The 27,646-nt window shown below is 43.4% G+C and overlaps 1 protein-coding gene across 10 annotated transcripts in view; it reads right to left on the reverse strand.

The window, feature by feature from the left end:
* Nucleotides 1–27,646, reverse strand: part of EZH2 (enhancer of zeste 2 polycomb repressive complex 2 subunit) — a 131,668-nt gene that overhangs the window by 45,358 nt on the left and 58,664 nt on the right. For all 10 annotated transcript variants that reach the window (XM_061587485.1, XM_061587493.1, XM_061587484.1 and 7 more), the window contains 3 exons: nt 24,705–24,860; nt 8,025–8,127; nt 6,104–6,267 (listed from right to left, as the gene is read on the reverse strand). In XM_061587485.1, coding sequence (XP_061443469.1) covers nt 6,104–6,267; nt 8,025–8,127; nt 24,705–24,860 — 423 coding nt within the window. The remainder of the gene's footprint in view (nt 1–6,103; nt 6,268–8,024; nt 8,128–24,704; nt 24,861–27,646) is intronic.

Consider the following 27,646-nt stretch of genomic DNA (forward strand, 5'->3'; position numbering starts at 1 on the left):
GGGGTGGTGAGGGGTTGGGGGAGTTTGGTGAGTGGTGAGGATAGGCAGGGTTGGTGAGTGAAGCAAGCAGGAGCACAGCCCCTAGTATGTATAAATATATGCCTTTGTTTGAATGACAAAATTCTTTATGTTGTGTACTTTACTATTTCATTGTAATAATCTCTCACAATATGTCACAATATTCAGTATGTACGACAATTTTTATTAAATAACATGAAACCTGTTTACAGTAAAATCTAACATCCATATGAATTTAAGAACCTTATAATTGAATTCCTTGATGCCAAAAACATTTACACCAGAATGACTAGAAACACAATGTAAGTGTTCTTGAAGCCAAAACATGTGCAGTTAAAATTTAGCAGCAACCATTTTGAAAGGTAGCATCTAGAAAATCTGTTTCAGACGATGGTGATAGCTACCCACGTGTTTCTAACTCTCTTAAACCTATATTAGGTGGTTTTGTTGGTTAGATAAATCTGAACAGAAACGTTTTAGGACTTCAATATAGGGACAGGACTTTATGTGGCAACACACTTTGGTGTTTATTGCTGGGCAGGATGGTTGTCATCTGTCTGCAAGGGAGTTTAGCATATCTCATTGTCATAGATACTACTTGATAAGGTTTAGATTTGGTGGAACTTCTAACCTTTCGAGGGGTGGGGAACCTATTAAGATGACCCACCCTCAGAAGGTTAAAGATACAGAAGGATTTCCGTAGGCTCTCAGGGATATCCTATCCAATTCCATCTGAATCTTAGTTGGCCTCTGAAATGCAGAAATGATGCAAGTAGTTGACACAATTGCTCCCACACATCCTCTCCCACTTGCAAGAACCTGGTTGGTTCCATGTTTTTTCTGTGCCACCATGGGCAATGAAAGCTGCAGAGATGACAGCTGAAGTGATGCTGGAGGAATACTCATGACAAATCTGAACAATGGCTAGAGCTCATTTCAGAGCCTATGGTGTGGCAATGATTACAGCAAAGAAAACATACTTCTTTCAGTGCACGTTTGCAAAGCTATTCCAGGTAGTTACAGGCTTGTAACGACTTGTGCATTGTACAGGTGGAGAACACCACCTGGTGGTCCATTGTAACAATTTTGCTCAGCATTTGCCAATAAAAGAGCTCATATCGACATCAATCTGGACTCCAGATTAATTGCTAAGTATCTGCTTGTCTTATTATAAAAGATACATTTCATATATCTACGCCCCTATCTGGACAGTGACGATCTCGCCTCAGTTGTTCATGCTCTGGTAACTTCTAGATTGGACTACTGTAATGCGCTCTACGTAGGGCTGCCCTTGAAGACTGTTCGGAAACTCCAGCTAGTGCAAAATGCGGCAGCCAGGTTGTTGACGAGGACCTATCGGTCTGCGCATATAACACCTGTCCTGGCCCGCTTGCACTGGCTACCCGTCTGTTTCCGAGCTAGATTCAAGGTGCTGGTTTTGACCTATAAAGCCTTATACGGTGTGGGACCGCAATACCTTGTGGAACGCCTCTCCCGCTATGAACCTACCCGGTCACTTCGTTCAGTATCTAAGGCCCTCCTCCGGGTACCAACTCATCAGGAAGCCCGGAGGAATGTTGTTAGATCTAGGGCCTTTTCTGTGGTGGCCCCCGAACTCTGGAACAGCTTATCTGAGGAGATACGCCTGGCGCCTACGGTACTTTCTTTTAGGCGCCAGGTTAAGACCTGGCTATACTCCCAGGCATTTTAATATTTTTACGTTTAATTTTTTGTTAGTTAATTTGCTGCTATGTGTTATTGATTTTATTATATTATTGTATTTTAATCCAGTTTTGTACACCGCCCAGAGAGCTACTAGCTATGGGCGGTCTAGAAATGAAACGAAATAAATAAATAAATAAATAAATAAATAAATAAATAATATTGTTCAGCCTGAACACATGGACAAGTTCCTTGGAAGTTTGAGACAAACATGTACACTTGGCCCTTCCCCATCCTAGCTACTTAAGTTGCTAGAGGAGGATTGGCTAAGTGGGTAAAGATGGTGATAAATACCTCCCTATAGGAGAGTAGAGTACCTGCAACACTAAAAGAAGACGTACAAAGACAACTGTTGGGAGGGGGCTCTCCCTAAATCTCTCTCTGCTCTACCAGTTTTATCTATCAGCTTTCAACCTCCCCTTTTTGGGCAAGGTGCTCAAGCATGCAGAGGCAATAGGTAGCCTTGAATAAGACAAATTTCCAAGACCCATTTCAGTTTAGTTTCTGGGCAAGTTTGGGGACTGAAATCACCTTGGCCACCATGGAAGATGATCTACACGAGGAACTAGAAGGGGGAATGTGCCTTAGTTTTGCTAGACCTCTCAAATCGCTTTTGATTCTATGAAGCATGGTAGCCAATTCTGGACTGTGTCTGGGTTGGGTGGCATCATTTTGGAATTGTTTTGATCCTACCAGGGAAGTATATTCCAGAAAGTGCTACTGCTTTCACCATTGCCCTATGGGGTGCAGGGTTATTTATTTATTTATTTATTTATTTTTAAAACTTATATACCGCCCGACTAGCAATAGCTCTCTGGGCGGTGAACATAGATACAATAAAATACCATATAATACAAAACATCAGTCTAAAATCAAATTTCACAATCTAAAAACAGCAAAGGCTAAAATCAAATTACAAACATTACAATCATTAACAAAAAATTAAAATGCCTCGGTTCCATTTTGTCCCACCTGCTCTTTGATCTACACCATGTACGGGAACGTTTGGTCCTCCAGATGTTGCTGAACTACAACTCCAATTATCCCGGCTCAACGGCCATGCTTGCTGGGGCTGATGGGAGTTGTTGTTCAGCACCATCTGGGGGGCCAAAGGTTCCTCACACGTAGCCATAGGAAACCACTGGGAGAAGTGCATGCGGGGTGGAGTGTGGTGTCATTAGTCTGCAAAGGACACTCAGCTCTTTATGTTTTCCCTCAGATTCAAAGGTACCAGTGAAACCCTTGATCAGCGTCTGGAAACTGAGTATGGGCTAACAAACATACTTAATCCAGACAAGACAAAGGTGCTGTCCATCATTAGGAAAATAGATCCAGAGCTGGGTATTTCCCTGTTCCGAATAGGGTTCCAAGCTTTTGAAGGACCAGGTGCACAATATGAGGGTTCTCCTAGATTCTGTGGTAGCCAGCTGTGACCAGGAATACTTCCATCTACCATCTGTGGCCGTTAATAGAGAAGATAGGTTTGGTGACTGTCACACACGTAATTTAGACTATTGGTACACACTCTATGTGGGGCTACCTTTAAAGACTGTGAAGAAACTACAATCAATACAGAATGCTATGACTAGGGTGGTAATTGGTGATGGCTATTTGGAGGATATTACTGCAACATATTTTGAGTTGTATTGACTCCTGCTACATTTCTGAGTCCAATTTAAGTGTTGTTTCTTGACCTGTAAACCCCTAAATATTATTTTTTAAAATTTATTTATTTACTGCATTTATATACCACCTCATAGCCGACGCTCTCAGGGTGGTTTACAACAATTAAAAACATTAAAAACAAGTATAACAAATTTAAAACCATACCAAATTAAAACCCATAAAAACTGATAGGCAAGTTTAAAATGTGCTATTTAAATGCTGTTAAAACATGCCTGGGAGAAGAGGAAAGTCTTGATCTGGCGCCAAAAAGATGACAGGGTTGGCACCAGGCGCACCTTGTCACAAACATCATTCCATAATTTGGGGACCACCACTGAGAAGCAGGGCTGTGGAGTCAGAGTCGTGAGCAATTTTGGGTGGAGTTGGAGTCAGTAGAAATGTACCGACTCCGACTTCCAAATAAATTTTGATTGACAAGAAGCAATTTTGGGTGGAGTCGGACAGTAGAAAAATAGAGGAGTCGGAGTCGAAGGTTTGGCGTACCAACTCCACAGCCCTGCTGAGAAGGCCCTCTCCCTTGTTGCCAGACTCCCAGCTTCCCTCCAAGTAGGCACCCAGAGGAGGATCTTTGATGTTGAGCATAGTGTACGGGTGGGTTCGTGTCAGTAGCAGGGCTGTGGAGTCGGTATGTCAAACCTTCGACTCCGACTCCTCTATTTTTCTACTGTCCGACTCTGACTCCTTCATAAATGGCAAATGCATATTAATTTTTCTACTGTCTGACTCCGACTCTGACTCCTTCATAAATGGCAAATGTATATTAATGTATTAATATTAATAAATTAATATTAATATTAAAATATTAATTTTATTTTGAAGTCGGAGTCAGTACATTTCTACCGACTCCAACTCCACCCAAAATTGCTTCCAACTCCATAGCCCTGGTCAGGAGAGGCATTCCATCAGGTACTGTGGTCCCAAGCTGTGTAAGGCTTTATAGGTTAAAACCAGCACCTTGAATCGAAGTCGGAAACATACAGGCAGCCAATGCAAGCGGGCCAGAATCAGTTTTATACGTTCGAACCGTCTGGTCCCTGTTACCAATCTGGTGGCTGCATTTTGCACAAGCTGCTAAATGGCTAGGATCCAGTACACTTAATATACTACATGCTTCTATATGAGACTGAGTGCCCACTGAGATCTTCTGGGGAGATCTGCTTCACATCCCACCAGGGTCTGGAGATCAGATCTTTTCAACAGTGGTGCCTAAGCTCTGGAATGCCTTCCCGCATTAGGCATTTTAAGCCTTTCTTCTTTCGCCATTCTGACAAAATGTGAAAATCATCCTATTGTATCTACAGTATGACTACTGTACATCACTTTTTTACATAAATTATTATTATTGCTATTATTATTTATTAGATTTATATCCCACACCTCCTCCCAGGAGCCCAGCCCAACAAACAAAAGCATTAAAAACACTTTAAAACGTCATAAAAATAGACTTTAAAATATATTAAACAAAACACCATTAAAAACATATTAAAACAAAACATATTTAAAACATTTTTTAAAAAGCTTTAAAAACGTCCTTTAAAAAAAAAAAAAAGCTTAAAAAATGCACTGGTAACCTCCAGGCTGGATTACTGTAATGCATTCTATGTGGGGCTGCCCCTGAGCTTAGTCCCAAAACTGCAGCTGGTGCAAAATGCAGTGGTGAGACTGGGGCAAAAACCAAGTCAAGGGTGTGCCCTGCCCTATGCATCAGGCCAGTGACAACTTGAGACAGCCCCATGGTTGTCATGGAGGCCATGAAGTCCCAAGCTGGAACACTAGAGGCTGCCTCAGCATGGACATTGAAATCACCCAGGACTATCATCCTGGGCTCCTTGAATACCACAGCTGAGACAGCCTCTGCCAGCTCAGTCAGATAAGCTGCCAGGCAGCAGGGTGGATGGTACACCAGCAGCAACCCTAGTTTACTGTCTCCTTGGCCCAACACAAGGTGCAGGCCCTCACAGCCAGCTCTATGACAGAGTGGTTTCCTGGTGACAGAGATGGAAGTTCTGTAGATCACAGCAAGTCCTTCCCCCTGCCCCTGCAGCCTGTGCTGGTGTTGCACCAAGTATCCATATAAGCAAAGCTGGGTCAGATCAACTCCTCCCAGCTCACCCACCCAGGTCTCGGTAATACACACCAAATCGGCACCATCCATGATCAAATCATGGATGAGTGTAGTCTATTGTGTACCGATCTGGCATTAAACAACAGCACACGCAGGCCAGTGGGCACAACAGATGAGCAACAAGGAACCCATCTATGAGAGGAGTAGGAGTGAGGAACAAAGCATAAATAGCCTTGCCCTCATCTTCTATGGTAGTTCACCACCTCCTCATAGCTATATCTCCCTTTACCCATGATCACTGAAAATGGGGTGGTATCACCCACGTTCCAATTTGTTGTACTTTAATATCTTCCACTTTTACTTTTAACCCGTTACATACTGTTTTGGGAGTCTCAGAAAGGGCATAAAAATAAAACATTATCTCACAATTAATTAATTAGCTAACTCAAATCAATCTTGCACATTCAAGGGTTCCAATATACACCTTCCTTTACTAGCTTCAACAGAAGAGGTACCCCAATGTGCATTCATGACTTCATGCAGATACAGAGTAAAATATTCCAACATTTTTAATACAAAGCACTGATATTAAAAAAGTATTTTTGTACTTACGATGTAAGAAGCAATCATATTTGAAACATCGTCTGCAGAAGAGAGTATGAAAGGAGTGCAGACTCTGCTCTCTCTGAACAGATTTGGCATTTGGTCCATCTATGTTTGGGGTGCACTCGGGAGGAAGAGCTCCTGGAAGCTGCTGCTCTGTCAGTTCTTTGTATCTGCAGTAGTAGTAAAAACTGTTGCTATTTTATGTGGTAAAAGCCAAGTTTTATTTTCCTTTCAAGGAAAGTACAGCATACTCATTTAAACAAAAGAATGTAAACTGACATACATGAGACTAATTTAATTTCTATTTTAAACTTTGTCTGGTAAAACCATTATTTGCCATTTATGTCATGGCTTATTGCCAAAGTACACTTCCATTGGTTCTATAAGAAAAAGGAAGAAATGAGAATCTAAACTCAAGATAGGCTGGGATGAGAGTAGTTTGGAAGAGCCAAATCTCCAGCTGAGTGTGGGTTCAGCTGTGGCTATGCTAGCTAAGTCCCTCATCCAAGCTCAGTTGGGGATATGCCAGCATAAGTCCTCCATCCTGACTGAGCTACGACTAGGGTAAGTCCTGAAAAAAATGTGTTCTGGAGAAGTGGTGTGGGTGGGAAACTCACCCCTATTCCAAACAGCTCAATCATGTGGCACAGCAACCTGTCATAAGTTAACTGGCAAAAAGAGTGGTGTAAATCAAACTCCATTTAAGAGCCTTGTTTTCCCTCAGCTAGGATTGGGCTTGTTCAGCCGACAGTAGCCCAGCTTCTGAACAGAGGCTGGAATAGGGGTAAACTACACTGGCATGATTTATGCTAGCTTCCTAAAGTTTGCATTGCTCTGCTAGTTATCTAATCAAATAGCCAACACTATTTGTTGCTAGGATGCCTAATCAAATCCTATTTGTTTCAGGGGGAGGGAGTTACAAATATGGTCAGCAATTCTACCAAAATCAATGGGACCTTTCAATTGCTTTAATTTTGCCCGATTATGCCCTGTTTGAAGTAATTCATTCTGGTTATTTGCTAAAGTAAGGAAAACATCCTATACCCAGATACGGCTGCAATCATGACACATTTTAATTTTTTAAAAAACTAAACAGTACTCTGTTAAAGTACCTCATGCCCTGCCTTTTCATAATTACTTATGTTTCACAATCCATGCTAGAGTAATTAGTTATTAAAACATGCTGTTGGAAAATAAATTCAATACAAAGGTTGGTGCACAGTCAATCCCAGAATTTCACCTTTGGATTTGTAAGTCCAGCAAGAGCTGCTGTTGTCATTTGGAACAGGATGTCACTTGAGCCCTAGATACAGAAAACAAATGGAGGGGCAACAAACAAGGCTCCTTGATCCCAATATCACCATATTATACTTCCTCCATTGTGAACTTTCAACCTAGCTGACCGGTTCTTTGCCACTGTAATCAACTATATAGCTATAATCACTTTTGCGATCTCTAGCTGTTAGTCCAAGAGAGAGATGTGTTCTCCAAACGTCCAATCAATGTCAACAGGACAGGCCTGCACAACTGCGCCAGGTAAAGACTTTTTTATGCTCCCAGGCATTTTAATCTTCTTAACTTTTTTAATCTTTTAATCTGTATTTTAATTTTTGTAGTATTTATTTTGTTTTTGCTGTGCTTTTCGTTGTTTGTTTGTATATGTTTTTGTATTTTTATTATGATATATTGTATTTTATCTTGTTTGTTCACCGTCCTGAGAGCTATTTCGCTAAGGGCGGTATATAAATTGAATAATAAATAATAAATTTGTGGACTACCAATCCAAATGAGACACCCAAGTGTTCAACAACCGCTACTTAAGCAGGAGTTTTAACTGTGTTTGACTGGCTGGGTCACACTTTGTGCAAGGCTGGTATAGTATTTCTCCAGAAATGGAGATTCTGCAGTTCAAGAAATTACATCTTACTTTTCTTTCAGTTCCTCGGCTGTACCCTTATCTGGAAACATTGAGGAAATGGCTTCAAATATCTTGTCAGAAGGAAATTTCCGAGGAGGATGGCTCTCTTTGTCTATATATAAACACGAACACAGACAATGAGTAATTGTTCCAAAATCTAAGAATCTTCACACATTGTTTCTCAAAATGTGAGACAAGCAAACTATGAGTTGTGTCTGGCACAAAATTGCACACTAACATCACATCCATCCTAGATCAACAAAAACATCTGATCCATTTCTTCCAATGGCAGTGTTAGAGATCAATAAAGCATTACCTTTCCATAACTTAGAAACTAAAGAGCAATGTCTGGAGAGTGTATGACCACAGCTCGGTGTTAGAACATCTGCCTTGCATTCAGGAAGTCCCAGGTTCAATCCCCAGCATTTCCAGATAGGACTGAGAGACCTCTGTATGAAATCCTGGAGAGCTGCTATGAGTCACTGCAGACAATACAGAGCGGGATGAACCAATGGGTCTGACTCAATATAAGACAGCTTCCTATATTCCTAATATTATTTTTGAGCCAGTGTAGTGTAGTGGTTAGAATATTGCACTGGGACCTAGAAGACAGGGGTTCAAATCCCTATCAGCCATTACGCTCACCAAGTGACCTTGGGCCAGTCACTATCTCTCAGCCTAACCTACCTTAAAGGGTGGTTGCAAGGATAAAATTGGCATTTGTATGTCACCTTGAGATCCTCAGAAGAAAAGTGGAATATAAATGTAATAATAAATAAATTATTTTGCCACCTTCGATTTTCTTTTAATCTGCCTAACTGCAGAGCTGTTTAGAGAGAGAAAAACTGGCTGGTCCAGACCAGTGTGTATCATCAACAATGATACTCAACAGCCTGTTGTAAGAGATTTGAGTCACTTTGAGGGGGAAATTATTCAGATCCATGCTGAACTTGATACAGCAATTGGTTCAGGCTTGCTGGAGGTCCTTGAAGCACTGTTGATTACAGCTTGTGGGATCAGTTTCAGTTATTGCAGCCTAAGGATATAGACAGGATACTTGAAGCAGTGAGGGTGACTACATGCTCTCTCAATCCCTACCCATCATGGTTGGTAAAATCTAGTAGGAGGGGATTGACTGGATGGATCCAGAGTGGTCAATGCCTCACTATGGTAGGGAGTTATGCCCACTGCCTTGAAAGCGATTGTGTTTCGGCCCCTTTTGAAAAGGTCCCCTCTGGATCCAGAGGTTTTAGAAAATTACCATGTGGTCTCTAATATTACTTTTCTGGGTAAGGTGATCAACAGGGTCGTGGCCAACCAGCTACAGATATGCCTGAAGGAAGCAGATTATCTCAATCCATTCAAGTCTGGTTTCCGGCCTGGTTTTGACATTGATATAGCCTTGGTGGCCCTGATGGATGCCCTTTATTGGGAGAGAAACAGGTATAGTGCAACCCTGTTGGTTTTTCTTGATCTCTCAGTGACATTTGACACCACTGATCATTGTGTTCTTCTAGAGAGACTCAAGGAGGTGGGAGGTGGAGGTACTCTATTACAGTGGGTTCCACTCGTACCAACAGGGCTGCTGCCAGAAAGCAGTACTGGGAGACTGTTGCTTGGCTCTATGGCTTTGGGCTGTGGTGTCCCACAAGGGTCCATTCCATATCTCTAACTATTTAACATCCATATGAAACTGTCGGAAGCTGTCATCCAGTGATTTGCAGCACAATGTCATCAGTAGGCTGATGACCACACAGCTCTGCCTCTCCATTCCATCTGAATCAGGAGAGGCTGTAAGGGTGTTAGACAGGTGTCTGGAGGCAGGGACAGGCTGGATGGGGCCAAGGAACTGACGATAAATCCTGATAAGATGGCTGTGGCTGGATGGTTCCTGTATCTGGGAATGAGGTGTACAACCTGTTCTGAAAGGAGTTTTATTCCCCCTTGGAGGAACAGGGTCACAGTCAGGGAGCACTCCTGGATTCAGTCACTAGAGTCCCAAGTGGCTTTGGTGGCTAGGAGTGCTTACACCCAGCTTAGGTTGATTTGGCACCTACGACTATCCCTGGTTCAGGATAGCCTGGTCTCAGTTGTCCATGCTCTGGTGACTTTCCACCTAGACTACTGTAATGTGCTGCATATGAGGCTGTCCTTGAAGACAATCTGGAGGCTTCAGTTAGTGCAGAATGCAATTGGCTGCTTGACTGGTAAGTGGAGCAGCCTAATGGGACCATATGTCTCTGGCCCTGAAAATGCTGCACTGCACTGCACGCCAGTGAGCTACCTGGGGCAATTCAAAGCTCATGAAACCCTAAATGGTTTGGGGCCCAAGTATCTAAAAAAGCACCTTCCCCAGTATCAACCATCTTTGACCCTACAATCAGCAGTGCTGCTACTGATGACTGCCCAGTTGGCATTGACCTGTGACAGGGCCTTTTCAGTGGTGGCTCCATTTGTGGAATGCCATCCCCAGTAAGGTGCATCTGTCTCCATCATTATTGATTTTTAGGAGGAATTTAATGGCTGAAGGAGACTGTTCCAGGCAACCTTAAGATCAATGGTCAGAAGATTATTTTTATCTGTATTTAAAATAATAATAATAATAATAATTTAATTTCTGTGTCGCCTATCTGGCCTGTGGCCACTCTAGGCGACGTACATCTCGGTTACAATAAAATACAATACAAATTATAAAAACTATAAACAATGACAGTTCAGAGTAATGGGCAATTTGTCATAGAGAGTAACCCTCCCCGGAAGTCCCAAAGGCCTGTCTGAAGAGCCAGGTCTTCAAGGCCTGGCGGAATACATTCAGGGAAGGGGCATGGCGAAGATCGAATGGGAGGGAGTTCCAGAGAGTGGGGGCCGCCACTGAGAAGGCCTCTCTCTAGTCCCCACCAACCTAGCTGTTTTAGTTGGCGGGACTGAGAGAAGGCCCTGTGTGGCCGATCTTGTCGGGCGGCATAATTGGTGGCGTTGGAGGCACTCCATCAGATAAACTGGGCCGAGACCGTGTAGGGCTTTAAAGGTTAATACCAACACCTTGAATTGGGCCCGGAAAACAACTGGAAGCCAGTGCAGGTCGAATAGCACTGGGGTGATATGCTCCCGGCGGCGACAGTTTGTAAGTAGTCGAGCCGCCGCATTTTGTATAAGTTGTAATTTCTGGACTGTTTTCAAGGGTAGCCCCACGTAGAGCGCATTACAGTAATCCAAACGAGAGGATGCTTTTTGTTGTTAAAATGTTTTGTTGAAAAATGAGTTGCCCGGGCTCCTTTGGGAAGAAGGACAGAATATAAACTTAATTAATAAATAACCTAGAACAAAAGCAAAACTGAGTACAAGCTCCCAAGCAATCTGATTTTTCTTATAGTAAAAGAAATGCTCAAACTGCTGTTATTTCCTTGACTGATAACTGCTTTGACAAAGTCTGAGAATTCCTTGTTTTATTTGTCTATATTGGCAAATATAATGCTCACACCAACATTCAAGTAAAATTCCAAAATGTTACGCTGTTTTGCCATTACATGGCGAGAAGAAAGAGAACAAGAATGAGAATCTGAGATATAAGAAGTACTCTGCCTCAGAGGACACGACCTTTTTGATTATTCTGTCATCTCTACTGATTAAAAACAATAGTTCCCAAACTTTTTTCTCCACAGACCACTTGGAAATTGCTGAGGGTCTTGGGGGACCCTTAATGATTTTTCAGCCTATTGCAGCAATTGTAATGTGCTGTGCAAGATGCTGCATTGTATTTTATTGCTTCTTTTATTTCTTATATTGCATTTTATTGTGTTACAATCTGAATGCCACAGAATTCAAATTGTAAGTGTTCTTCACAGACATGCCGTGGACCATGTGAATGTAGCTCACGGACCACAGTGTTGGAACCCCTGGATTAGAATTTATGTCACATCCTATCAATCAGGGTCACAGCAAGTTAAGAGTTTTATATCTAGAGGGATAGGTGTACTCAGCCACCACCACAAGACAAGGACCATTGGGAGCTGCCCTTGACCTAGATAGGAGCATTGGAAATTTACCATGAACGTTGTCTCCGAGTTGAGTTCCTGGAAAGTGTCCAAGTGGGGTCTAGTCCCTCCTACTGCTCAGAAAGCAGTTAATGATATCAGAATTTTTGTTGTTGCTTATAGCTTCTCCCTGTGCTGGACTTTCTGTAATGTTTCATGTCTAAGCCAAGAAGGATATACTGGAGTCATAAGAAAAGAAAACAGAAAAAACAAAAGGAAAACTAAGGGCACAAGGCCCTGGTCTAGAAAGGAGCATGTGATCAGCTGCAGCCACCTACAAGGGTGGGCCTTGGCCACCTCCTAGGAATTCAACTCAGAATCAAGGTTCACATTAGTTCCCAATGTTCCATTCTAAGTTCAGTGTGAGAGGTGTCCAAGTGGGATATTCACTAGTTAACTTTTGATGGGCAGGTTAGATAGCTGTGTATAGAGAGGAAAGGACACGCTGTAGCGTGTGACTCTCAAAAGGCAGTCTCTGCAGAGGCATACTGGTTGAGTTTTCAGTGTTGTGTAAAGGTGTGTGCTGGAGTCCAAGTAGCAGCCCATTAGATTTCTTGCAGGGGCGCACTGGTGAAAAAGGCAGGCGAGGAGGCAGCTGATGTAGTGGAGTGTGTGTCAGATGGCAAGGCACCAGTAGATGCAAAGCCTTGTAAGCCAGGGAGATGCATGCTTTCAGCCATCACGCTAGAGTAGAAGTGACCTTTCTGCCTAAAGTGGTAGTGTGAAAGGATATGAAGTGAGGACAACTATCTATGCACCCAGGTTTGTGCAATGCATATTTTAAGCTCCCACCTGACATCTAGAATGTGTCAAGCCATCTTAATCAGGTAGGTCTGTGACAGAAAGATAGTAACAACGGCTGCTGAATGGAAAAGAGAGTTGACGTTCAGGATAAAGGTAGGATCTGGACCTTCACTGTCAATGGTAGAACAACCCTCTCCTTATGAAAAGATGCCTGGTAGTCAGCCAAGGAGAGGGACATGAGACTGGACATCCATTGTGCCAAGGTTATGCCACAAACAAGATCACCTTAAGGGACAGAGGCCATAGGGAGACAGTCCATAGAGGCTTGAAGAGAGGATGATGAAGCACCTGGAGGAACATGTGGAGTCTCTAGGACAGAAACCAGGGGGACAACAGGGGATGTGGGTGGCATTCAGGAGGGCAACTCCTTGCATGAACCTCTTTGCTAAAGAGTAAGAGCCCCAAAACATGACACCAAGCTTGGACAAAATGGAAGATAAAGCAGAAGCTTGATGCTTTAAGGTGTTGGGAAAGACCCATGTTGAGTTCTTACTGGAGGGCGGCCAGCAAGTTACCTCAAAAACCATCTTCCGCTTCATTGCCTGGTAAGGGCATTATGCTCAACAAATGGAACCTGGTTAGTTTTGCCATGGCCTGATGATTATCAGCTTGTAGTAACAGAGGCAGGCTTTTTCACTGGTACCATCAGGGTTGTGGAATGCCCTCCTTGATGAAATACAAGAGGCTCCATCTGTACTGGCATTCCGCTCACTCCTGAAGACACCCCCCCCTCAATTTAACTTCTAATTTTATTAACTGGTTTGATTGTTTTTACTGTTTTATTATCATGATTTTAACTGGTTGTTTTATTGTATATTTTAATTAAGGGTATTTTAATTGAACTGTAATTTGGTACTTTAACTCTGTATGTATTTTATAATTGATTTCATGTTGTAAACCAAATAGAAGAATACAACCAAAAAGGATAGAAACCCAACCTAAACAACCTCTGAAAAACTCAAATGGGCTCAGTAATGTATCTATTAGAATATCTAAAATATTAAATGTAATTTTATTATATAATAGCTAGCAATCATAAAACATTATTAAAAACCATCATATATGGCAATAAAATATCCTTAATACATTCCTTGCATTCAAATCTTGTACTAGATCTTTCCCAAATGAGTTTCAACCTGTAAAGGTCTTCTTCAGTGGGTGCTTTGGATTTTTGGTAGCTGGATGTTCCTCAGCTCCTTAGACATTTTTATATCTTGCAAATAATAAATCTGACCTACACCATATATTGAATTCAAACTTTGAGAGGCCTGCATCATCAAGGATTTTTATTATTCATTCATCAGTCCAAATTAAAAGACTGAGCAAGATATACATTACACAATATATGTACAATGCCGATAAACTGATTCTGGATCACTGACACTGCTCTAATAGCCAATTGGGTGGAATCATGCATAGCACTGGCAAGGAAGGCAATGACTTTGTACAACTCGTGGGTGGTTTACTATCACCTGCTTGGATTGTGATCTGGTTTACCCAGCCATCTAGCCAGAGGAGGGTAGCTCTGGCAAAACTGAAGGTTGATGAGATGCACCTAATGGAAAGAACCACCTCATAAGAGCATTTTAATGCCATATCTGGATGGTGTTCTGAGGCATCTTTAAGTTGGGAGAGTACCCTGAAGTCATCCATTGTCTCTAAGGTTTAACTTTTTGGGGGTCAAAATTATTAGACCTACTGCTATTACTTAAACAGAGGTCCTAAAAACATAATGAAAAGGGATGGTCCCTTGAAAAGGTTTAGAGCTTGGCAGGACATAGGACCCCTTGGCTGTTTTGGTCTGGGAGTCTGGCACTACTTGCTTTAGGTTAAGGGCTGAAAAGGCCTTAGATAATATTGGCATGTAATCTGGTCATTGAAAAGCCTGGAATTGGGAACATTCTCCCCATCAGATGTGAACCTCCATTCCACCTACTCTAAAATGGGCATCAAGAAAACGAGGATCCTCCTCAGTTGAGAAGTGTAAAGACTAGAGCATGGAGTGGAGCTGTGGGTGGCTGTAGCAGCTTCATTTTCTTGAGGGGGGTTCCTCAGAATTAACCAATGGACCCCCAGCAGGCACAAAATCTTTGGGAACCTTGGTAACATCTGTTATTATGGCCTGTTTCACCAGTTGGATGAAAGAGGGATTCAGTATGCAAGAAGGCTGTCTATTCGGGGGGAGCTGAGGGAGGTCCACAAGGGAAGATATCTGCTCACAAGGAGCACTGTTCAGCGGGCAAAGTATTTGATAGCTGACTGACCATGGTTTCAGATGGTGCAGGATGTCATCCAGCTCAATGATGTTGAGCGCCCTCTTGTGGGTTAGAATCACGTTTGCAACCACTAGAGATGGCTCTGGTTGCTCCAAATTCTGATAAGAATGAAACGCTGGAGGCTGATTGCCGGCTGCCAGCTGCCTGAACCGTCAACAGGAAGATGGGTGGTAGCATCAGATTTGTCTGGGTCCCATCTATGTGTGGGATGCATGTGGCTTTCCAAAGAACTGTCGCTTGGATTGCAGTGTACCATCACTGCCATCACACAGAAAGGGTAGCAGGAATGGGTGTAGCCCTTGTAGTAGGTGGCCTGGAACGAATGGTTGAATTCTTGGAAGATGCATGGGGGCTTGTAACCTCCTACATGTGTCAGAAATGTGAGGCAGTCTTCACTTACTTCACTTTCCCTCCTGCAGCCATATGAAGGGAGGGGTAAGAGGGAGGAAAACACAATGGAAAAAGGCCACGGGTAAAGAGAGACATTTAAAAAAAAATAGAGAGGCGAACCAAATGATGAGCTCAGAGTTAAATGGGGAAAGGCAACAGATACAAAGGTGAGAGAATATAGTAGAGAGGGGCAAGTGGTTACTCTCCCAAGCAAGGCAAGAAATAAAACTAGAAGTCTGACACAGGAAGAGGCTATAAGTATAAAAAAAACTGATCTCATTTCCTGTCTTCCAAGCAATAAGAGGGACTAGAACCCACTTGGACACCTGACTCACTCAACTCACCAATGCAGTATTCATTAGCAGGCCCTCTGAGTGCAGAACTGGTGGTCTTCAGCCTTGAGTGGTGTGAGCTAAATTGCTTCTTTTGAAAAATACTTTAATTCATACCATATGATAAGAATTAGGGTTTTATTGTCAATTACATTTTCAACCCACTTTTGCAGAAATAGCAGAAACAAAGGAAGTAACCCTATTTTTTTCTCACAGCCAAACTGTGAAATGGTGACGGGGTCAATAGACAGAGTGGACAAGTGTTGAAGATCCAACACTTGAAGCATAGACTTTTACTGAAAGTCAATGACTATCTTTAAATACCTTTAAATGAACAATAACCATAACAGTATCTGATCAGCAATTGCTGTTTCAAACATGCAAATCATCACTCAATGATAATCAAATGCTGTGAAAATCAAATGGTTTATATTCATCCCTAGAAAATAGCCTCTTTGGAAAATGCTACACAAGGAAGGTACTCTTCTGCTAATATATAGTTTGAACATTAGACTATGTGTATTTAGTCTAACCAGCATACTATTATTTATTGCACTTGTTAGTCACTTCATTCAAAAAAGAAATGCGTCAAAGCGATTAAACAAAATAAAATACAAAGAGATAAAATCAATTAAAGCCAAATTTGAAATGAAGTACACTACAACATTCCTAAAATGCTCATCCAACAATACCATACGAGTATTGTCCTACCCCGCCTCACTAAAAGATGAGCACACAGTAGAGACTAACTTAACCAAGAGTCTGAGTAATAAAAATGTCACAGCCTAGTGCCTAAAAACTGCCGGTATTGGCTCCAGGTGTATTTCCCCAGGGAGCGCATTCCACAGACAGGTAGCCACCACTAAAAAAGCCTGTTCTTGTATAGCCACCCTCAGCACCACCCTCAGATGAGACATATGTGGAAGGGCCTTTGACAAAGACTGAAGGGTCAGGTTCATGTGGTGAGAGGCGGCCCTGAAGGTACTGAGGTCTGCATAAGGCTTTATAGGTCAAAACTAGCACTTGGAACTGAGCCTGGAAACTAATAGGTAACCAGTGCAGTCAGGCCACAATCTGTATAAAATGCTCAGGCCTTCTGGTCCCAGTTAGTAATATGGCTGCTAAATTCTGCACTAGCTGTAATTTCCAAACTGTCTTCAAAGGCAGCCCCACATATAACACATTGCAGTAATCACCCCAAGAGATACCAGAGCATGGACAATTAAAGCTAGATTTTTCCTGGCCAGATAGGGTTGCAGCTGGACCATCACCTCAAGCTGATGGAAGGCACTCTATACCATCGAGGCCACCTATGCCTCAAGCAACAGTAGTGGATTTACAAGAACCCCTAATGCTATTCACCTTGTCTTCACAAGAAGTGCAACCCCAACCAGAGCAGGCTGAACCCCACCCATCTGGTCTAGGTGACCGCCAACTAACAGCGCCTCAGTCTTACCTGGATTAAGCTTTAATTTATTGGCTCTTATCCAATCCATTACCAATGCCAGACTTCTAACACATCCACTGCAGATGTAAAGGACAAATGGTGCTGTATATCACCAGCGTATTGCTGATAACACACTCCAAAGCTCTGGATGACCCCCCTCAGCAGTTTCATGTAGACACAGAACAGCACGGGAGATAGTATCTAATCCTGCGGCAGCCCACACTGAAGGGTCCTTGCGCCGAACAACATTCCCCACAACACCACCCTCTTGTGATGTCCATGCAAGGAGGACTGGGACATCAAAGTAGTACCGCTCACCAGGGGTGTAGTCGTCCAGAGTCCCGGGGGTCTTAGACCCCTTCCTTTTTTGGGAGCAGGGTCCCAGCATCCCACAAGCCAATCAGCATGAAAAGGACAGAATAGGGATTCTGTTGGTGTACCGCCCACCCCGCTGCCCAACGGTCTCCCTTCCTGAGCTAACTGGGATAATCTCGGAGTTGGTATTGGAGTCCCCTAGGCTTGTAGTATTGGGCGACTTCAATATCCATGCCGATGTTGCCCTTTCTGGAGTGGCTCAGGATTTCATGGCCTCCATGGCAACCATGGGTCTGTCCCAAGTAATATCAGGCCCCACTCATGCCGCTGGTCATACCTTGGACCTTGGCTTCTGTGTTGGACGGGATATTTGTGATCTGGGGGTGAAGGAACTCTCATTAGTTCCGTTGTCATGGACAGACCACTACCTGGTCAGGTTTAGACTTACTGGGACTCAGAACCTCTGCAGGGGTGGGGGACCGATTAAAATGGTCCGCCCCAGAAGACTGATGGATCCAGATGGTTTCCTGACAGCTCTTGGGGACTTTCCTGTCACCTCGGCCGGTGATTCTGTTGAAGCCTTGGCCGACCTCTGGAATGAGGAAATGACCAGGGCGGTAGACACAATCGCTCCTAAGCGTCTCCTTCCGCGGATCGGAGCTAAATCTGCCCCTTGGTTTACTGGAGAGCTGACAGCGATGAAACGCGAAAGAAGGAGACTAGAGCGACGTTGGCGGAAAACTCTGAGCAAATCTGACCGAAAACAGGCTAGAAGCTATTTAAAGACCTATTCCGCAGCAATGCGGGCTCAGAAGAAATCTTTCTTCTCCGCCACCATTGCATCTGCTAACTCTCATCCTGCGGAACTGTTCCGAGTGGTCAAGAGTCTTTTAAGTTCTGACCCACATGAATATGATGCTGACCACTCAACAGCCCGCTGTCACGAGTTTGCTTGATATTTTGCAAATAAAGTCGCTCAGATTCGCTCTGACTTAGACGCCAAAATTAATACAGTCTCTGTGGATGTAACTTCGGCCTCTACTTGTATAATTAGAATGGATTCCTTTCAACTTGTTCAACCCGAGGATGTGGACAAAATCCTTGGAGAGGCACGTCCTACCACCTGTATGTTAGATCCTTGCCCATCCTGGCTTATAAAAAATGCCAGAAAGGGACTGGTCGAGTGGGTCAGGAAGTGATCAATGCCTCTCTACAACAGGGCAGATTACCACCCTGTCTAAAGGAAGCTGTAATAAGACCTTTGCTGGAAAAATCCTCCCTTGACCCCTCATCATTAGGTAACTATCCTCCAGTCTCCAATATTCCTTTTTTGGGCAAGATAATAGAATGAGTGGTAACCGCCCAGCTCCAGAGATTTTTGGATGAGACGGATTATCTAGATCCATTTCAATCTGGTTTCAGGCCCGGCTATGGGACTGAGACGACTTTGGTCGCCTTGGTGGATGACCTACGCAGGGAACTGGACAGGGGGAGTGTGTCCCTGTTGGTTCTACTGGACCTCTCAGCCACTTTCGATACCATCGACCATGGTATCCTCCTGGGTCGCCTCGCTGGGATGGGACTTGGAGGCATGGTGCTACGGTGGCTCCGATCCTTCCTAGAGGGGCGAACCCAGAAGGTGGTTATGGGGGATACCTGCTCGACCCCTTGGCCATTGACCTATGGGGTCCCCCAGGGTTCAGTCCTGTCCCCCATACTATTTAATATCTACATGAAACCGCTGGGAGAGGTTATCCGGAGTTTTGGGGTTCGGTGTCACCAATATTCCTCCTTTCCACCTAATGAAACCAAGGAAGCCGTCCAGGTCCTAAACCGCTGCCTGGTATCAGTGATGGACTGGATGGGGACAAACAAGCTGAAACTAAATCCTGACAAGACAGAGGTGCTCCTTGTCAGTCGGAGGGCGGATCAGGGGATAGGGATTCAACTTGTGCTGGACGGGGTTACACTCCCCCTGAAATCTCAAGTTCGCAGCTTGGGAGTACTCCTGGACTCGACTTTGAGCTTGGAGGCCCAGGTCTCTGCTGTGGCGGGAGTGCCTTCGCTCAATTAAGATTAGTGCGCCAGCTGCACCCGTTCCTTGACCTGTCAGAACTGACTACGGTAACACATGCCTTAGTTACATCCCGATTAGACTACTGTAACGCGCTCTACGTAGGGATGCCCTTGAAGACTGCTTGGAAACTTAAATTGGTACAAAGAACGGCAGCCAGAATGTTAACTGGAGCTGGGTTCAAAGAACATACTACTCCTTTGCTCTACCAGCTCCACTGGCTGCCAAGCTGTTTCCGGGCACAATTCAAAGTGCTGGTTTTGACCTATAAAGCCTTATACGGCTTAGGTCCAGGCTATCTGTTAGACCGTGTCTCCCTCTATGAACCTGTCCGGATTTTAAGATCATCCGGTGAGGCCCTCCTTACTATTCCATCTTTCTCGCAAGTTCTTCTTGCTGAGACACAGAATAGGGCCTTTTCGATGGCTGCCCCTAGATTGTGGAATTCCCTCGCTATCATCCTTTCGCACCCAGGTGAAGACTGTTTTATTTAGGCGGGCTTTTAACTGAAAATGTTATAGTTTTAATCTATTTTGATTTAATCTATTTTTAATTGTTTTTAACATGTATATTGGTTGTTCTGATTGTTTATTGTTTTAATTGTGAGCCGCCCTGAGTTCCTCGGAAGAAGGGCGGGGTATAAGTATTTTAAATAAATAAATAAATATGTTAGCCACTGAGAAGAGTCTTCTAACATGCTTCTTTGTATTTTCCTGTTGATTGGAGCCAATCAGTGAAAGGAAGTGAGTCAGCTGCTGAGAAGACTCTTTTCAGTAGCCAACACTCTTCCCATTTCATGCTGATCTGCTGTTGTGGGAGAAGGCATTAATAAAGATCTCATTCTCAACCCAGCAGCAAGAAGGGGGGGCATGGCTGTGATAATCATGTAGGGACCCTGCACTCTCAGTTTGCCACTACACTACTGCTGCTCATCCTCAACTCAGTAATTTACTCCGGAAGAACACCATGGTCGATGGTATCAAAAGCCAGAGAGATCAAGGAGAATTAACAGTGACATACTCCCCGTCTTTCTCCTGACAATGGTCATCATATAAGGTGACCAAGGCAGTTTCTGTGCCAAAACCAGGCCTAAACCCTGATTGAAATGGATCTAGAAAATCATCGAAGCCAGCCTGGATCTCACCCGTGACCACATACTCAAGAACCTTGTCCCAAGAAGTGGACACTAGCAACTGGACCATAATTGTTTAGACTGAGGAGCTTATCACTCAAAATAAATTTAAAAAGCTCTTAAGTAACTTTTGTAAGATTCTTTTAAGTTTAGATACCTCTGTCAATAACCTAAATGGGAAACAGAGCTAAGACAGCAAATGCCAGCAAATGCTTGGAGCTGGAGAAATGTTGCTCAATTGATTTTAAGAGTTTATGTAAAAGAAAATGTTTATACGTTCATTTCTTGTTGGTATTTAACCACAGACAGACTGGCTCAAATTTACATCAATGCTTATGATGCAGGGTCCAAAAAAAATGCACAAGGCAGTCAAAGGAGCAATCCTACCTTTTAGCTTCTTGGCAGGATCCCCCCATATTTTACAAGCCTCTCTCCAGGTGCTCGCAGGCCAGCCCACCTGCCAGATCTATTGACAGGAACTGCCTGCTGCTGCCAGAAAAATCCACTATCCGGGGAGGGGCAGCAAACACAAAATAAAAGCACATGCCATCCCTTGAAACTGCACACTGAAAGCTCACTCCCTGTGGCACCCCAAACATGCACAGCAGAGGGACAAGGCCCAAAGCCCAAATGACGTTCCTGCCATAAATGTCTGGCCTCCTTGCCTGCAGAGGCTGACCAAGATGGTGTTCCCACCAAAAGTATCAGGCTTAGCCTGATAGGCTTTCCTGCCAAAAAAAGTCTGTCTGCATAAAGAGCTCCAACAGGAGAGAGGGAAAGCATCCATTCCCACCGCCAACCTCAGGAGAGTCCCTGCAGCAGCCTTAGAAACAAAAAAGGGATTCCTCTCCCCCCAAATCAACATCTGCTCCCCCTCCCTCCTCAACCCAGACAATGGATGGGGAAAGGAAATAAAGTAAAAAAACTAGGGGAGTCAGGCAATCAGGGGAAAAGGAACAAACACACACAACACCACCTAACACACTGCAGAGGAGGAGACACTCCACTACTGGTCAGCAAGAATAGGCTGGGGAGGGCTGCAGAGAAAAGCAGACCCATGTCTTGGTTAACCCACAAACAGGGTCAGTTTGGTGAGAGGGATGACTCCTCCCCCTGGAGAGGATGAAGAACATTGGTAAGGACCCTGCTTGTCACTCCCACAGGGAGGATCATCCCTATCAATAAAGCTTCCTCCACTCCCGTCTGGTAAAAGAGGAAATGAAACATATCCTTTGGTCTTGTTTTCAAACAAAGAAATTCTGGATGGATAGAATTACTGAGACTGAAATAATTACTGGTTATACATTACTTCCAGATCCTTTGACTATACTATTTGGCTATATTAAAGATTTGGTACTTCTGGATGGCAGAGAAATGCATGCATCTTTTAACAGCAGCCAGAATCATATCATCCAACTGGGGAAAAATCTGAGTGTATATATATATATTGGAACAAATTTAAAGAAATGCACTGGGTATACAAAAGAGAAATGTAAATAAATGTAATTCTAAATATGAATGCCAATGAATAAACATAATGCTTGAATGCCTTAGTGTTAAAAACCTTGGGCATAATTCTGCCTATATTACAGTATTATATTTAATATTTAGAGTGCAACCCAAGAGGCATATACACCCTGCTGAGGGGGACTGGATGCAGCTGATCACCAGGTGAGGCGGCTCAGTCCCGGCTCAGCCGGCCTACACCAACAGAAGCCTCTTCCGCCCAGCACAGCCACGGGGCAGCCAGGGATCCGCCAGAGAAGCCTAGCCCGGAGTAGAGAAGCCAGTGGCATCTGGTGCAAGGCCCCAAACGGGGACATTCAGGGGGAGCGTTGTGGAGGGCTTATGCTACATCCAGGACCTGCCTGGATCCACCCTGCAACTCCTCGGTCCCGGCAGACACGACATCAAGGAAAAGGGTGGCCGAAAGAAATAGGACGTTTGTGTCCTTCCACCACGCCCTCCCTGTGCAGCCAGCATCCTCCTCTTCCAGCACCGCCTGAACAGCCAGGGGACGTGGTGCTCCCTTCCACCAACTCCACTCCCGCTAGCCAACGGCAGCTCGCATTGCTCTGCTCATGTGTTTATTTTTAATGTTCTTATTTTATTTTGTACTCTATTTTTATCTTTTACCTTATGAAATGTATAATTTTGTATCTCCCAAGAAACATATATATATATTGTATATTTCTTAAGACTCCTATGTTTTTGTAAAATGTATAAATGTTATACATTTAATATTGTATACGTACTATATTTTTTTCTCTGTATAAATATTTTTTTTAAAAAAAGTTTGGATTTTCTGGATCCACTGAAGATTTCTGGAGCGATCTTACCATCATCTTTTTTAAGCAGGCAGGTACAACCCCTTTCCACATGGAGGCACTGATCCAGGGCCGGTACCAGCCTGCCCTGGGCCCGCAGCCCCTGCCCACATGCACCACCCACCTCTCCTGCTAGCAGTGAATGCTGGGCGCTACACACGCACAATGCCTGCCATCAACCAAGATGACGGCAGGGGCATCAGCCCCTTAGTGAAGCCTCAGCCACCATCTTGGTTGGTGGCAAGTATGCGCACACAGCATTCACCACAACAGGAGATAGATGGGGCATGCAGGTGGCCATTGAGGGCCTGCACAGTTGTATGGGGGGTGCCTGGGAGCTCCCTCTCTGCAATCTGCAGCAGGGTCGAGAGCCAATGCTGCCATGGATTGTGGAACAGGAGCACTACCCCCCCACCCCAAGGAGGGGCCCATCTGGGCCGCAGGGGCCCTCGGCCAGGGCCCGATGTGACTGCCCTCTGGTGCCTGCCCTACATTAATTGCTTCCTTGGCCCAGCCAGCTACCCCCTCACTAGATTTTATCAGGCATGAAGAGCAAGGGACAAGAGCAGAAGCGGTCATCCAAACTCATCCCTTGTCCATATTCTCAAGTCATACTAACTGAAATGTACAACACAATAGAACTAAAATATTAAATATTAATGTTTTCGGTGCCTTTTGAAGACCTTCCTCTTTCAACAAGCTTTTAAGTTAAGACCTATCCCAGTCTGTGTCTATGTTGGAATTGCTTTTTAATATGGTTTTTTTAAACCTTTTAAAAAAAAGTTTTTAAACCCTTTTTAAAAGATGTCTTTAAAACTTTTTTAAAAATGTTTTTAAACTTGTTTTGTTTTAATGTATTTTAAGGTCTGTTTTTATGATGTTTTAAAGTGTTTTTAGTGCTTTTGTTTGCCACCCTGAGCTCCTACTGGGAGGAAGGGCGGGATATAAATCAAATAATAAATAAATAAAATAAACTAGACAGCACTCTGAATGCCTCATGAGATTCACCTGCTATAATAGCAGAATCAAGGCCCCAGAGGATGCAAGCATTTTTTTCCTCAAAATGCTTTGCAAAGAAGTCACAATGGGCCACTGTCAGTTCCATGCCCTTCTTGGGGAGAGACTGAAAGATCCCATGCTACCTAGAAAAACCCCACCAGATGACATAGTAAAGAAACAGCTAAGTGCTTCATCTTCACTGTCACCAAGTAGGCTCAATAATGAGCACTAACTAGTGTTCGGTTGCATTTATGTGGAGTTTTCCTCCACCAGCATTCAAGCTATCTCCCAGCTTGTTTCACTGTCCTCAGCTCTGGAGCCCATCAGGTTCTGTTAAGTAGGACAGCACACCCAGGGGTTATTGTATCCAGATCAACTGTATTCCACAGATCAACCAGGGGTTTGACAGGAGTACAATTGAAAGCAGCTGGAAAATCCCCCAGAGCCATCTGAAAACCAACTGGATCCATCAACCTCTGAGGGTGGACCATTCTAATAGGTCCCCCGCCTCTGCAGAAGGAAAAAGCTGCTGAAAGATCTTTGAATCATACTAACATACCTATTCTGTTGGTCTCTCGATTTTTTTGCTTTTCATTTCTCCCATCAAGATTGTCATCATCGTCGTCGTCGTCATCATCGTCATCTTCATCATCACTATATTGCCCAAGAGCATTGACCAGCTCCACAAATATCTCATCATTGATAAACCCACATTCTGAAATTAGGCATATACATAAATTGAAGAGAAATGTGTTTGCTAAAAGCTGCACATATCCTTAGTAAAATATAATTTATGAAGAATAAAATTAAGTAATTTGACTATGGAATAGTGGTCACAATTTTTTTTTATTTGTAGCTATTTTTCTGCAGTTGTTTTTTAGTCTTTCAATAAACTAGCCCACAACACAGAACTTCATTGCAACAATTTTCTTGTAAATGAGACAGAATAGCCCAGCCTTTCCCAACCAGTGTGCCTCCAGATGTTGTTGGACCACAACTCCCATCAGCCTCAGCCAGAATTGCCAATGGCTGAGGCTGATGGGAGTTGTGGTCCAACAACATCTGGAGGCACACCGTTTGGGAAAGGCTGGAATAGCCAAACCAACAAAGACAGACAGATAGTTATTTAATATTTCGTTATCACTGCTTTCACCAAACACAGATAATTCCGAGCCGCATACAAATAAAACATTAATGCAATCCTATACCACTTACCTGGGAATAAGCCCTATTGAACGCAATGGGACTCACTTTTGAGAAGACATGATTAAGATTGTGTTATAAAGAACAGATTGTTTACCTTAAATTGTAGTTCTTAAAGCCATTGTCTCCGCAGTCACACATGGTTTATGCACTTAACTTCCAAAATTAGGCTAGAATTTTTATGGGTGCCCCCACCAAGATCCTCCACATACACACCCCTCAAGAAGTGTGGCTCCCACCTTTCCACTAAGTTAAGATTTTTGACTGACATAGCAGCCCTGCAAAAGACAATGTACCACCTACAAGCAAGGTAGGACGGTGGGTTATGTGACTATACAGATGACCACTCAAAAACTTATGTTTACAGGCAATCAATCTATTCTCTCTCATGGTTTCTGTGCAGTCCATATATGGGTATAGTAGTAAGCTATCTTACCAGGGGCAGGGTAGGTGCTATGAAGCCAAGTTGTTGAGCGTGGTCTTTCTGAAGAAGTCATCTGCCTAGATTCTCAAATCAAGTTGGTCATGGCAGATGATAAAAGGCTGCAATCTAGTGTCAAGCACAGCAGGCATCTATCACCAGGGCTCTTTGGAGAAACACCACTGAAGCTACTGCTACCTTGGTGGGGTGAGACTGGACTCAATCCAGAACATGGAGTTTTGCCAACTTATAGCAGGGTTGAACTGTCGATGAAATTCAGAAGCACAATTTGGGGTACAGAGGTTCATCCTTCCTGGCATCTTCTTAACAGGATACCTGAAAGACCATCTTACCCTTATATACCCAATCGATCACTACACTCTGCAGGTGAGGGCCTCCTGCAGATACCATCTTATCAGGAGGTGTTTCGCACAACATAGGAAGTGGACCTTTAGTTTTGTGGCACCTACCCCTTTGGAATTCCTTCTCTTAAGTATTAGACAGGCACCATCTCTGTTATCTTTTCGGCACCTACTGAAAACCTTCCTCTTTCAACAAGCCTTTTCAGTAGAAACCTTATCCCAGTCTCCACCTATATTGGAATTGTTTTTTCAGATGTTTTTAAAGCTTTGTTTTAAAAGATATTTTTAAAGATGTTTTGTTTTAATATATTTTAAAGTCTGCTTTAAGATGTTTTAGAATGTTTTTAGTATTTTGTTTGCTGCCCTGAGCTCTTTCTGAGAGGAATGGCAGGATATAAATTAAATTATTAAATACATAACAGATTAACTGCTACCAACTATTTCTGAACACCTTGGCTGGCTCTATCTGAGTAAAGAGTGCTTGGATCCGAGTTATGTAAAGTCAGCTTTACATACCTCGGATTCAAGCACTCATTTTACTCATAGAATAAACAACACGAGTAGGATAAGGGGTTGAGGAGGAACATGACATGTTTTGTAAGAAAGGAAATGTCAAGTCTCAACAGTACTCTGACCCTATGTAGAGCCAAGTACAGAAGGTCAGACCTCATTTCTTCTCAGAGCAGACTTTACTGTTACTAAAAATGTCACTTGTGAGCAGCTGCCAAATAAACTCACACCAACTAAACAGGCATTTGGTTCTTGTGCAAAGCTGTCTAATACTATAGCCACAGAGCAAGTAGCAGCATTGATAGAAAGGTCTGGTAAATTTAAGGAACTCTGCCCACTAGTTGAAGGACTCACAAAATACTTGAAGGACCAACATCTATGGCTGGTGTCTCCTTGATGCCAAAAGATTGACTTGACTGCTCACAATGTGAGAAACCATTTGCAGGAGCCCTCTCTGTCATGTTGAGGAGGTCTACAAAGGAGTTCTTGTTCCATTCAGGTAGACTGTAACCAGGGTTAACTGGTGCAATGTTCCCTGTGTCCCCTATAAGGGCCTATCCCCAAGTGCTCATGAGGCTACTCTACTGGGTCCAGACTTCCCTTAACATGAACATAGGAAGCTGCCTTATACCAAGTCAGACCAATGGTCCACCTAGCTCAGTATTGTCTACACTGACTGGCAGCGGTTCTCTAGAGTTTCAGGCAGGAGTCTCTCCCAGCTCTATCTGGAGATGCCAGGGATTGCATTTGGGATCTCCTGCATACAACGCAGATGCTCTACCATTGAGAAAATACCTGCTACCACTGCCTACTGGCATCAAGGGAGAATCCTGTGCTCTCTGAACTCTTACTCAAGTACATCCATACCAGACATATAGAGTAAAAGAGATTAACCATAGAATCCACTCAGACAGAAACACAAACAGTTACAACATAAACATATCTTTAATTAAAGAACATTTGTATAAAATGTTCTAATATCCTATAGTAATGTAACTAACACTT

This window comes from Rhineura floridana, chromosome 10 (genome assembly GCF_030035675.1).
Source record: "Rhineura floridana isolate rRhiFlo1 chromosome 10, rRhiFlo1.hap2, whole genome shotgun sequence".
NCBI classification, from domain to species: domain Eukaryota; kingdom Metazoa; phylum Chordata; class Lepidosauria; order Squamata; family Rhineuridae; genus Rhineura; species Rhineura floridana.